This window comes from Pongo pygmaeus, chromosome 19 (assembly GCF_028885625.2).
Source record: "Pongo pygmaeus isolate AG05252 chromosome 19, NHGRI_mPonPyg2-v2.0_pri, whole genome shotgun sequence".
Lineage (NCBI taxonomy): Eukaryota > Metazoa > Chordata > Mammalia > Primates > Hominidae > Pongo > Pongo pygmaeus.
Window position 1 is genome coordinate 2786698 of NC_072392.2, and position 12773 is coordinate 2799470.

Genomic DNA, 12773 nt, shown 5'->3' on the forward strand with positions numbered 1-12773 from the left:
GAAATCTACCAGATTCTGTTGCCTGTTGAAGGCATGGAGCCCAAGTTCTGCTTTTTGTTGTTATTGTTACAATTACCTACCGAAGACATTCTCTTGAAGTGATTGGGTAGGCTAGAGTGTCTTTGTATCATCTGCAGCTCTTCATGGCAGCCTGTGCATGTTTGCAGAGCCTTTAGCTGTTTGCAGATCCTGCCACTGTGGGTAGAGCCTGTTGATCAGGCAGTGTTTGAAGCCTGTTACTGTTTGCAGAGCTTGCTACTGTTTTCAGCTTTGTTTTTTACAAAATTAGCCGGGAGTGGTGATGGGCGCCTATAGTCCCAGCTACTTGGGAGTCTAAGGCAGGAGAATCGCTTGAACCTGGGAGGCAGAGGTTGCAGTGAGCTGAGATCGTGCCATTGCACTCCAGCTGGAGCAACAAGAGCGAAACTCCATCTCAAAAAAAAAAAAAATTACTAACCTTTTTATCTTTAGGTATTTGTAGATTCACATAGAGTTGTAAAAAATAATACAGTGAGATCTCATGCACCCTTTACCTACTTTCCCCACAAAGTGATGTCTTACAAAATGATAGCACAATACCACAACCAGGCTGTGGACATCAATCTCCCAGCTCCAGTCCGTAACCCCTGACAACCACTCATCTGTTCTCCAACTTCTAAAACATTGTTATTTCAAAAATGGTATATAAATGGAGTCATATAGTATATAACCACTTGAGATTGGCTTTTTTCCAGTCAGCAAGATTAATCCAAGTTCTTGGGTATATCAATACTGTGTTCTTTTTCAATGCTGAGTAGTATTCCATGGTATTATAACTGTACCACAGTTCGTGTTTAACCATCACCCACTGAAAGACATTTTTGGCTATTATGAATAAAGTTGCTGTGAACATCTGTATATAGGTTTTTGTGTGAACATAAGTTTTCATTTCTCTGGGATACATGCTTAGGAATACAGCTGCTGAGTTGTATGGTAATTATGTGTTTAGTTTTGTAAGAAACTGCCGGCCGGGCGCGGTGGCTCACGCCTGTAATCCCAGCACTTTGGGAGGCCGAGGTGGATGGATCACGAGGTCAGGAGATTGAGACCATCCTGGCTAACACGGTGAAACCCCGTCTCTTCTAAAAATACAAAAAATTAGCCAGGTGGTGGCGGGCGCCTGTAGTCCCAGCTACTCGGGAGGCTGAGGCAGGAGAATCGCTTGAACCCGGGAGGTGGAGGTTGCTGTGAGCCAAGATTGCACTATTGCACTCCAGCCTGGACGACAGAGTGAGACTGCATCTCAAAAAGACTCCATCTCAAAAAAAAACCCAAAAAACTGCCAAACTGTTTTCTAGAGTGGTTCTTCTCACCAGCAATGTACGAGTGATCCAGTTTCTCTATAACCTGCCAGCATTTGGTGTTGTGACTATTTTTTATTTTAGCCATTCTGATAGATGTGTAGTGATATCACCTTATGGTTTTAATTTGCATTTCTCTGATGGTTAATGATGTTGGACATCTTTTCATGTGCTTATTTGCCATCTGTATTTCCTCTTAGGGGAAATGCCTGTTCATGTCTTTTTTTTTTGAGACAGGGTCTCACTCTGTCACCCAGGCTGGGTGTAGTGGTACGATCTCAGCTCACTGCAACCTCCGCCTCCCGGGTTCCAGCGATTCTCCCACCTCAGCCTCCCAGGTAGCTGGGACTACAGGCATGTGCCACCATGCCCGGCTGATTTTTGCATTTTTAGTAGAGACGGGGTTTCGCCATGTTGGCCAGGCTGGTTTCGAACTCTGGACCTCAAGTGATCCGCCTGCCTCAGCCTCCCATAGTGCTAGAATTACAGGTGTGAGCCACCGTGCCCAGCCGTTTTCATGACTTTTGACCATTTTCTAATTGGATTTTTTTTAACTGTTGGGTTAAAAACATTTTTTAAAATAACAGTTTTATTGAGCACATCAGCATAATTCTCATACCGTATAATTCATAATGTTATGTAATTTATATCTCAATAAAGTGTGCAGTTCAGTGGTTTGTAGTGTAACCACAGAATCGTGCACTTGTCCTCACTAACTCCAGAACATTTTCATCACCCCCAAAAGAAACCCCACACTCACCAGCAGTCACTCCCCATCCCCCTTTCCTTTAGCTCCTGCCAACCCTAATCTAATTTCTGTCTCTACAGATTTGCCTATTCCAGACCTTTTATAAATGGAATCATCATATGTGGCCTTTTGTGTCTGGTTTCTTTCACTCAGCGTAATATTTTCAGGGTTTATCCAGGTCGTAGTATGTATCAGCACGTTGTTCCTTGTTCATGGCCAAATAATATTCCATTGTGTGGATAGCCCACATTTTGTCTATCTATTCATCAGATGGACATTTGGGTTCTTTCTCCTTTTGGGCCATTATGAATAGTACTTTTATTGAAATTCATGTATACATTTTCTGTGGACATGTTTTCATTTCTCTTTGGTATATACCTGAGAGTGAAGTTGCTAGATCATATGGTGACTCTGTGATTAGCCTTTGGTATATACCTCAGAGTGAAGTTTCTGGATCATATGGTGACTCTATTTAGCCTTTGGTACATGCCTGGGAGTGAAGTTGCCGGATCATATGGTGACTCTGCGTTTAGCCTTCGGTATTTGCCTGGGAGTGAAGTTGCCGGATCATATGGTGACTCTATTTAGCCTTTGGTACATGCCCGGGAGTGAAGTTGCCGGATCATATAGTGACTCTGCGTTTAGCCTTTGGTACATGCCGGGGAGTGAAGTTGCCAGATCATATGGCGACTCTGCGTTTAGCCTTTGGTACATGCCCGGGAGCGAAGTTTCTGGATCACAAGGTGACTCGGTGTTTAGCCTTCGGTATATGCCCGGGAGTGAAGTTTCTGGATCACATGGTGACTGCATTTAGCTTTCGGTATTTGCCTGGGAGCAAAATTGCCGGATCTTATGGTGACTCTGCGTTTAGCCTTCGGTATATGCCCGGGAGTGAAGTTGCCAGATCATATGGTGACTCTGCATTTAGCCTTTTGAGGAACTGCTGGACTGTTTTCCACAGCGGCTGCGTCATTTTCCATTTTCAGCAGCAGCTTGTGATGGTTCTGATTTCTCCACACCCTCACCAACACTTGTTATTGCCTTTTATTGCCTTTATTTTTCATTGTGGCCATCCTAGTGGGTGGGAAGTGGTATATCATTGTGGTTTTGATTACTTTAGAGTTTTGAGAGTTCTTTATTCTCAAATAAAGAACTCTGTCACCCAGACTGGAGTGCAATGGCATGATCTTGGCCCACTGCAACCTCCGCTTCCCAGGCTCAAGTGATTCTCCTGTCTCAGTCTCCCGAGTAGCTGGGATTACAGGCACCCACCACCACGCCCAGTTACTTTTTGTATTTTTAGTAGAGATGGGGTTTCACCATGTTGGCCAGGCTGGTCTTGAACTCCTGACCTCAAGTGATCCACCCGCCTCAGCCTCCCAAAGTATTGGGAGTGAGTCTCCATCAGTCCCTCCTCTCTCCACCCCAGTCCCACTGAGGGCAGCTATGGTGGATGTGCTCGGAGATAGGGAGAAAGGAAGAAAGGGACCGGGTATCTGGGCATCCATATTCCTTCCTTTAGCATCACAAAGGATTTTTCTAATTCCTGCCCTTATTCCTGTTTCTCTTTCAGACCCTGGAGGAGGAGCTATTTGGGAACAATGAGGAGAGCCCAGCTTTTAAGGAGTTCTTGGACCTGCTGGGGGACACGATCACACTGCAGGATTTCAAAGGGTGGGTTTTAGCCAAGTGATGGCTCCAACTCCATCAACAAGGGTACTAGAGGAAGGGCAAGAGGCAGACAGCTCAGTCCTCAGGGAGCACATGTGAGTTAAAAACACACAAGAAATGAGGGATGGCTTTTCAGGGTCTGATCGCTCACTGCATTTTTAAGGAATCAGGGGTCCGAGGAGTGATCCAGTGTGGCAGATTCCCCTGAAGGCACTCATGTTTGGCCCTGGGCCCCACCCCAGACTTGCGTTCCTACTTAACTTTGGCCCAGACTGAGAATGGAAGGAATCCACCTTCCCTGTCACTCACCTGCCAGGTGTGTGGGAAAGGGAGCCCCGTGCAGTTTTGGGGGGAAATGACCTATTTTATTTTATTTTTTATTTTTTTATTTTTGGAGACAGAGTCTTGCTCTGTTGCCCAGGCTGGAGTGCAGTGGTGTGATCTCGGCTCACTGCAGCCTCCACCTCCCAGGTTCAGGCGATTATTTTGCCTCAGCCTTCGGTGTAGCTGGGACTACAGGTGCCTGCCACCACGCCCGGCTAAGGTTTTTGTATTTGAGTAGAGACAGGGTTTCGCCATATTGCCCAGGCTGGTCTTGAACTCTTGAGCTCAGGCAATCTACCCACCTCAGCCTCCCAAAGTGCTAGGATTACCGGTGTGAGCCACTGGGCCTGGCCTGAAATGATCTATTTTAGATAATACACAAAGAATGCATCAAGAGGAGCTGATGCAAATATAACAGTTCCTCAGGCAGGAACCCATACAACAGTCTATACTTTTTTTTTTTTTTGAGACGGAGTCACGCTCTCTCGCCAGGCTGGAATGCAGTGGTGCAATCTTGACTCATGGCAACCTTTGCCTCCTGGGTTCAAGCGATTCTCCTGCATCAGCCTCCTGAGTAGCTGGGACTACAAGGCGCACGCCACCATGCCTGGCTAATTTTTGTACTTTTAGTAGAGACGGGGTTTCACCATGCTGGCCAGGATGGTCTCGATCTCCTGACCTTGTGGTCCACCTGCCTGGGCCTCCCAAAGTGCTGGGATTACAGGCGTGAGCCACTGTGCCTGGCCCAGTCTATGCTTTTTTAAGTGGGCAGTAAGATAGAACACTGGGGCCGTTGCTTGGAAAACTCTGGCGCTTGACTTTCCTTGGCCAAGGCCGCATTTGGGATGAGTCCAGACCTGGCCAGCCTGTTTTCTCCTTGGTGGCTGGCAGATGGCTCCAGGCCCCAGAATTCCCCACCGCAGCAGCCAGATTGACACGAGCTCCTCACATCATGTGTGAAAATACCTAGCCCAGTGCCTGGCACGCAGCGGATATTCACTAATCGCTTTCTTCCTCTGCTTCCTTCTCTGTCCTTCCTTCTTCTTCCTTTCCTCTCTTCCTCCATCTTCTCCCTCCCTCAAGGTCATCACGGCTGTCTGGGGTCAGTCACACCCGGGATAAAAGCCCCGCTTCACCACTTATTAGCACCATGACTTTGGATAAGTGACTTGACCTCTACAAGCCTCAGTTTCCTCACTGTAGAAAGGGAGATAAAGGGCTGGGCACGGTGGCTCATGCCTGTAATCCCAGCACTTTGGGAGGCTGAGGTGGGTGGATCACGAGGTCAGGAGTTCAAGACCAGCCTGGCCAATATGGTGAAACCCCGTCTCTACTAAAAATACAAAAAAAAAAAAAAAAAAAAAAAATTAGCCGGGCATGGTGGTGGGTGCCTGTAGTCCCAGCTACTTGGGAGGCTGAGGCAGGAGAATCGCTTGAACCCAAAAGGCAGTGGTTGCAGTGAGCTGAGATTGCGCCAGTGCACTTCAGCCTGGTCAATAGAGGGAGACTCCATCAAAAAAAAAAAAAAAGGAGATAAAGATAGTGTCAGCCCTACAAGGTTTTGGGGGGGACTAAAATAAGATAATGGGCTGAGCGTGGTAGCTCACGCCTATAACCCCAGCACTTTGGGAGGCTGAGGTGGGCAGATCACGAGGTCAGGAGATCGAGACCATCTTGGCCAACATGGTGAAACCACGTCTCTACTAAAAATACAAAAAATTAGCCGGGCGTGGTGGCACGTGCCTGTAGTCCCAGCTATTTGGGAGGCTGAGGCAGGAGAATCACTTGCACCCAGGAGATGGAGGCTGCAGTGAGCTGAGATTGTGCCATTGCACTCCAGCTTGGGCAACAGAGCGAGAATCTGTCTAAAAAAAAATTAAAAAAAAGTAAAAAATAAAAGGTAAGATAATGCTCACGAAACACTTAAGTGCCGTGCAGGGGTAGTCAGTATTGTTATTGTTCTTATATTGCCACCTTTCATTGACTTTGAGATGCTATCATTAAAAGACACATCCTGTGACGTTAAAATGTGAAAAAATGGCCAGGCATGGTGGGTCTCACTTGTAATCCCAGCACTTTGGGAGGCCAAGGTGGGTGGATCGCTTGAGCCCAGGAGTTTGAGACCAGCCTGGGCAACATGGTGAGACCCTGTCACTATGAAAATTTGAAAAATTATAAAAATTAGCCGACTACTGTGGTATGCTCCTGTGGTCCCGGCTACTCACAGGCTGAGGCGAGGAGGATCACTTGAGCCCAGGAGGTTGAGGCTGCAGTCAGCCATGATTACACCATTGCACTCCAGCCTGGATGACAGATTGAACCCCTGACTCAAACCAAAACAAAACGTGGGCCTTAGAATAGGTGAAATACAGTATAGTAAGCCCAGAAGATCCTCAGAGATATGAAATTCTATCCCTTTATTTTATGGAGGCCTAGAGAGACTAAACGAATTCTCCACGAACACGTGCTGATTTAGTGGCAGAAGCAGGTCTAGAACCCGGAGCTTCTGCCCCCTGTCCAGCATCCTTTCTGCCATGCCAGCCTGGGCACATTTTCTGGCTTGTATTGTAGTGTTGGGGATGCTGAGATTCTAGGTCCATCTTATTTCATTTTCTTGAAGGAACCTGCATCTGCTGAAGACTGTGATCAAGGCCGGCAGCCATGTGTATAAAGGCAGAAGGGACAGCTCCTGGAAGCCCACCCAGTTCCTTAGAGCTTTTCTTTCTTGCCTGTGAGGAGACAGCCAGAGAAGGGACTTCCCTGGATACTCCCAAGCTGGGTGCTGCAGTGGTTGGGCCTGTATCTTAGGGACTAGCTAGGCAGAAGTCGAGCATCTGCCGCCTCTTCCGGCTGACTCCAGATGCTCCTCTGGGGCTCCCCACCAGCCAACAGGATGGCTGGCTGCCCTAGCTCTGGGCAGAAGACTTGGACATGGCCTTGCAGAGAGCAAAGAAAGGCCTGCGCCCAGCCTTGGGGGACTGGCACCAGGGACAGGCATTTGTCTGGGATTGTCGATGGATGAGCTTCCTTCCCATATAACCATCAAGTGTGGAGACGACACAGCTGAGGCTTGAGATAGAGGTTCCGCTTTGTGATTGATTGATTGGTTGATTGATTGATGGAGTCTTGCTCTTGTCGCCCAGGCTGGAGTGCAGTGGCGCCATCTCGGCTCACTGCAACCTCCGCTTCCTGGGTTCAAGCGATTCTCCTGCTTCAGCCTTTTGAGTAGCTGGGATTACAGGCATGCACCACCATATCTGGCTAACTTTTGTATTTTTAGTAGAGACGGGGTTTCACCATGTTGGCCAGGCTGGTCTCGAACTCCTGACCTCAGGTGATCTGCCCGCCTTGGCCTCTCAAAGTGCTGGGATGACAGGCGTGAGCCACTGTGCCCGGCCAGCTTTGTCTTTAAATAATGGGTTTGTGGGTAGAGTGCCACGGCTGATATACCTGGAAGAACAGATCTACCTGCTTTTCCCACATCACAGCCTGCTCTGCCCTCAGCTCTCCTGTCTCGTCACGTCTTCCTCTGCTGCGTATACTTAGGGGAGCTTGCATTAAGTTGCCCACTTTGCCTCACTCTCTTTTCTTCCCATCTCCTGCCCTGTTGTGTTGACAGTTTCCGAGGAGGCCTGGATGTGACCCACGGACAGACAGGGGTGGAATCAGTGTACACGACATTCCGGGACAGGGAGATCATGTTTCACGTTTCCACAAAGCTGCCATTTACCGAGGGAGACGCCCAGCAGGTAACCTGGTTTGGGAGGGCTTTGGGAGCCCAGTGCGTGCGAGGTGAAGGCCCGCCTCTGGTCTGACCTGCTAAGAGACCGTGGCCCTCCCCATATTCGTTCCCATAGCCAGCCAGTCGTTCAGCTGCGCAGCAGCGGCACGGTCAGTTCTGTTGTGTTTCTGGTCGAGGCTGTGCCTCAGCGGTCCGTTCTGTTGTGTTTCTGGCCGGGGCCGCACCTCAGTGGCCCTGGGCGGGAGGCAGGGCAGAGCTTGTGTTGCTTCCACGTTGACTGATGGGGAAACTGCAGCCCGCGGTAGTGACAAGACTTCCTTGAGGTTTCTCCGTTTATTAGGGGCAGAGCACAGGGCAGAGCCTGGGGGCCCTGGTCATAGAGGGTGGTGGTAAAGGGTGCATGGTGGGGTTTGCAGATGGGGGCCTGAAGCCGGCTGTGCCACTTTGGGGCATGTGACTCTGGGCAAGCCAGTTAACCTTCTCATCTATAAAGTGGGGGTAACACCACCCACGGTAGAGGGTTATTGTGGGGATTACATACATTTCTGACTAGGGTTCCCAATTCATGGCCGGCTTCCTGTAGAACAGCTGTTCACTGTCCAGCCCCTGGTCATTTTTTCCCCCTTCCTGCCCCAGTGACGGAAGGCTGGTTATTGCGTGAGAATCCTTCCTCACCCCCAGCCTTCCTCATCTCACGGGCTCCTCTCTCACCACACCTGCAGGAATTCAGCCTTGACTTCCACCAGGGAGACCTGGATGAGACCCCTGTCTCCACTGCTTTCCTGCTGTGCCCCCCGTTTGCTGCTCTGATAGCCGTGCATCCCTGGGGAGAGCCGTGGCTGGTCCCTGGCTGTTGCAAGCCCAGTTCGCCCAGCCCGCCTTCTGCCCCTTTTCAGTCTGGGAAAATAACAAATGCAGGCAGGCCTTTGCCCAAACTCTGACCTGTGTGTCTCTGAGCAGGAACTGGGGAGGGAGCACAGATGTAAAATTGTAAACATAGTGCCTGGCTTCTTAGGAAAGAAGGAAATTGGCAAATGAGATGATGAGTTGGCTCTAAAATAGCTACTGAGTGTTCCAGAAACAAATGGAAGCAGAATTCCTTTTGTATCCAAAGTGGGTTTTCATTCAACTTTTCACCTCCAGCCCCTCTGTTCCCTTATGGCCTCTGTCACCTGCTGCCCCAGCCTGGGCCTGAGGCCTGTTCTCTCTGGGCCTTCTCGGTCTTATGTATGTTTCTTGGGAAATACACCTTGGCACAGGGCTCGGCTCTTGGCGGGGACTGAGTAAATGTTAGTTTTCTCCCTCTGAGAAATGGGAAGATGTGCATGGAGTAAGTGAGGCGATTTGTGTAAAAGTGCCCAGCACAGTGCTTGGTGTATAACAGGTGCTCAGTGAATGAGAAACTCAGTGTGAAGGGCCTGAGCGTTGGGTCTGCATGCAGTAGGTGCTTAATAAAGGAACAAATGCATAGGCAGGCACCTAGCCAGGACTCGATGTACAGGAGAGGGTTTGTGTGTGTGTGTGTGTGCAAGGAGGGCTGTCACTCTCTCACCCAGGCTGGAGTGCAGTGGTGCAATCATAGCTCACTGCAGCCTTAAACTTCTTCAGGACAGGGTTAACATTTGATATCATGCATGAACAGCCCGACATGGTTCCAGGGACACACCAGGTGCTCGGTGGCCGAGATCACACCCAAAAGCATCTGGCCCTGCTTGGGATATGGAGTTATGGTTGGGATCCTCCTTCCATCCCACCTGCGCCAAGCTGGGTGATCAGTGCTGTTATGATCTGCCACCTCATCACTCTCATTCACACCTTCAAGACCCCGTGACACATCTCCTCTTCCAGGAAGCCCTCTCAGGTTGCTGTCGGGCCCTGTAATTTTGCCCTCGCCTCTGTCTCCAGAGCTGTCAGGCATTTCATGCACAGCAGCCGATTTAGCCCTTGCTGGCTGGTGGCTTTGTTAGTTTTCTCAGGTGGCTTCACCTGTGTTTGTATTTATCCCAGATCAGTGACAGGCTCTACCAGGGCAAGACCCAGCCTCGCCTTTTAAATATTCTCGCCAAGTCCTGAGTCAGGGATCTGCATGCTGTAGAGGTCAGTAAGATGCTCGCTAGCCTCTACCTAACGACTTGGCCATCTTCCCCATTTTTTTTTTCCTTTTTGGTGGCGTCTAAAGATTGAAAGAAGGTCGGGCACAGTGGCTTACGCCTATAATCCCAGCACTTTGGGAGGCTGAGGCGGGTGGGTCGGGAGTTTAAGACCAGCCTCGCCAACATGGTGAAACCTCGTCTCTACCAAAAAATACAGAAATTAGTGGGTGTAGTGGCACTCGTCTGTAATCCCAGCTACTCGGGAGGCTAAGGTGGGAGAATCACTTGAACCCAGGAGGTGGAGGTTGCAGTGAGCCGAGATCGTGCCACTGCACTCCAGCCTGAGCAACACAGTGAGACCCTGTCTCAAAAAAAAAAAAAAAAAAAAAGAAAAAAGAAAAAAGAAAAAAAAAAAAAGATTGAAAGAAGAACCCCCCTGGTTTTCCCCAAACAGGAAAGCAACTCAAAAGATACACAAAGCACGAAGCGTGTTCCATGCACTTCTCCCCTTGCTGCCCGGCATTGGTGCTGTGCTTTCATACTTAAATTTCCAAAACAACAACCACAAACTCTTCTCACTCAGAGTTCAGTTTTCCTGTGTGCAAATGAAAGTGAACCCACTCTTTCCCCAAAACATCTTTCATGATGTTCCTAACTGGCTTATAACCTCTCAACACTTTTTATTTAGCTCCAGAGAAAGAGACACATTGGAAATGACATTGTGGCCATCATCTTCCAAGAGGAAAACACGCCGTTTGTCCCAGACATGATAGCCTCCAATTTCTTACATGCCTACATCGTCGTGCAGATTGAGACCCCGGGCACAGAGACCCCATCCTACAAGGTAAGGAGAACGCCTTGTTGGAGGGAGTGGTGGGCCTCGACACCTCATCCTGTGTGGATCCTATGGTATCAGAGGACACTAGTCCTCAGCAGTCAGAGATTCTCCATGAGTTCGCAGGTTTCTGGGGTTTGGAGCTAGATTCTGGGTGGGGAGGACCTTCCAAGGTCACCTGATCCCCCTTGCTGCCTCCAGGCTCAATGGCATCTCACTTGAGGGTTGAGGAGCTGTGAGTGTAGTATTTGGAATTTGGTAATGCCATTTGCTCGAGTAAGGCAGAGCTAGAATAAAGAAAGAGCGTGGAAAGGAAAAGCAGGAAAGGGTAGCAATAGAAGGGTGGTAACGAAGTAAAAAAGAAAAAAATGTTTATGGTGAGGATGGAGAGGAGGGTCCTGGTAGACCCTGGCCACTGGGTGAGCCCCTGGCCTGGCTGTTTTGGAGAAATGATGGATCTTAATTTAAAGACCTCCAGGGAGGCAGATACGCAAGCACCTGGGTCTGAACCTCCCAAGCAGTTACGGGTCTGTCAGATGGCTCGAAATCCTCACTGGTGCAGATGACAGCGAGACAGGGCAGCTCATTGCCCCTGCAGTCCCCTGCTCCCCACTCCTCATGGCTGGATCGCTGACCCTCCCTCCTCTGCTCCACAAGAAAGAATCTCCACCTCTTGGGCAATGGTCTCTTGGTGTCACAGTGGCGGGCCCGGGACTCAAGGGTGATGGACAGAGGCAGGGCTTTCAAGGCGAGGGTTAGGCAGTCTCTGACTCCCTGCAGATAAATGCAAAATGCTGAATTTGTGTCCTTCCTTGGATTCCTGGAAAGAGAGACCGTACCTTAAATTCTCAAAGGGCTCCCTGCTCCGCAAAATATCAGCAGCCACTGTTCTAAGGGGGAGGAAAGATGAGCCTGTGATTGCTAATGGGAAACCATGAGGCCTGAAAATGTTTCCCATCAAATAATTTCAGCCCATCCTGATTCCTGGGATTCATGATGCCACAGCACTTCAACTCAGTTAAGTGCAAAATTCACGTCAGCTTTTAAAACCGAATGTGAATCGTCAGAAGAAAATAAAAAGAGGCTGGGCACGGTGGCGTACGCCTGTAATTCTAGTGCTTTGGGAGGCAGAGGCAGGAGGATTGTTTGAGGCCAGAAGTTCAAGACCAGCCTGGGCAACATAGCGAGACCTTGTCTCTAAAAAAACAAAACAAAACAAAATAAACGAAACAAAACAGAACAAGCAACAGAAACCAAATAGCAACTCCCTCCTGTTGAGGCTGATTCCTTTATGCCCAGGCTCATGTGTCCCTGCCATTGAGCAGTTTTAGCTGAAGCTGGAGAAGACATGGTGTGAGCTTTTCTTTTCTTTTTTTTTCGAGGCAGTGTCTCGCTCTGTCGCCCAGGCTGGAGTGCAGTGGCACAGTCTCGGCTCACTGCAACCTCTGCCTCCCAGGTTCAGGTGACTCTTCTGCCTCAGCCTCCCAAGTAGCTGGGATTGCAGGCTCCTGCCACCACGCCTGGCTCATTTTTTGTATTTTTAGTAGAGACGGGGTTTCTCCATGTTGGCCAGGCTAGTCTCGAACTCCTAACCTCAGGTGATCTGCCTGCCTCTGCCTCCCAAAGTCCTGGGATTACAGGCATGAGCCACTGCGCCCAGCCCATTTCTTGAAGGCTATAGGATCACCTGCTTTGAGTGAAATGGGCATTCACTTCAAACAGCTGCTCGATTCATGTGTTGGTCGAAGCAAGTTGACTCAGTGCCTACTGTGCGCCAAGCTCCAGGCTGGAATGGGGCTTGTGGAGGTAACAGAATCAGCTTCAGGGCCTTCCTGATGCCGGAGAAGGGACAGAAGAAGTAGGGAGTACAGGTCCAAGCTCCAGGCTGGAATGGGGCTCGTGGAGGTAACAGAATCAGCCTCAGGGCCTTCCTGATGCCGGAGAAGGGACAGAAGAAGCAGGGAGTGCAGGTCAGCCACTGGGCAGCTGAAGTAGTCAACTGCTTCTGTTAATAGACAGT

General features: G+C 49.4%; 1 protein-coding gene across 8 annotated transcripts in view; it reads left to right on the forward strand.

Moving 5' to 3' along the window:
* The window catches only part of RAP1GAP2 (RAP1 GTPase activating protein 2), a 264873-nt gene that overhangs the window by 216053 nt on the left and 36047 nt on the right, over positions 1-12773 (forward strand). For all 8 annotated transcript variants that reach the window (XM_063655344.1, XM_063655341.1, XM_063655343.1 and 5 more), the window contains 3 exons: positions 3662-3762; positions 7703-7832; positions 10607-10762. In XM_063655344.1, coding sequence (XP_063511414.1) covers positions 3662-3762; positions 7703-7832; positions 10607-10762 — 387 coding nt within the window. The remainder of the gene's footprint in view (positions 1-3661; positions 3763-7702; positions 7833-10606; positions 10763-12773) is intronic.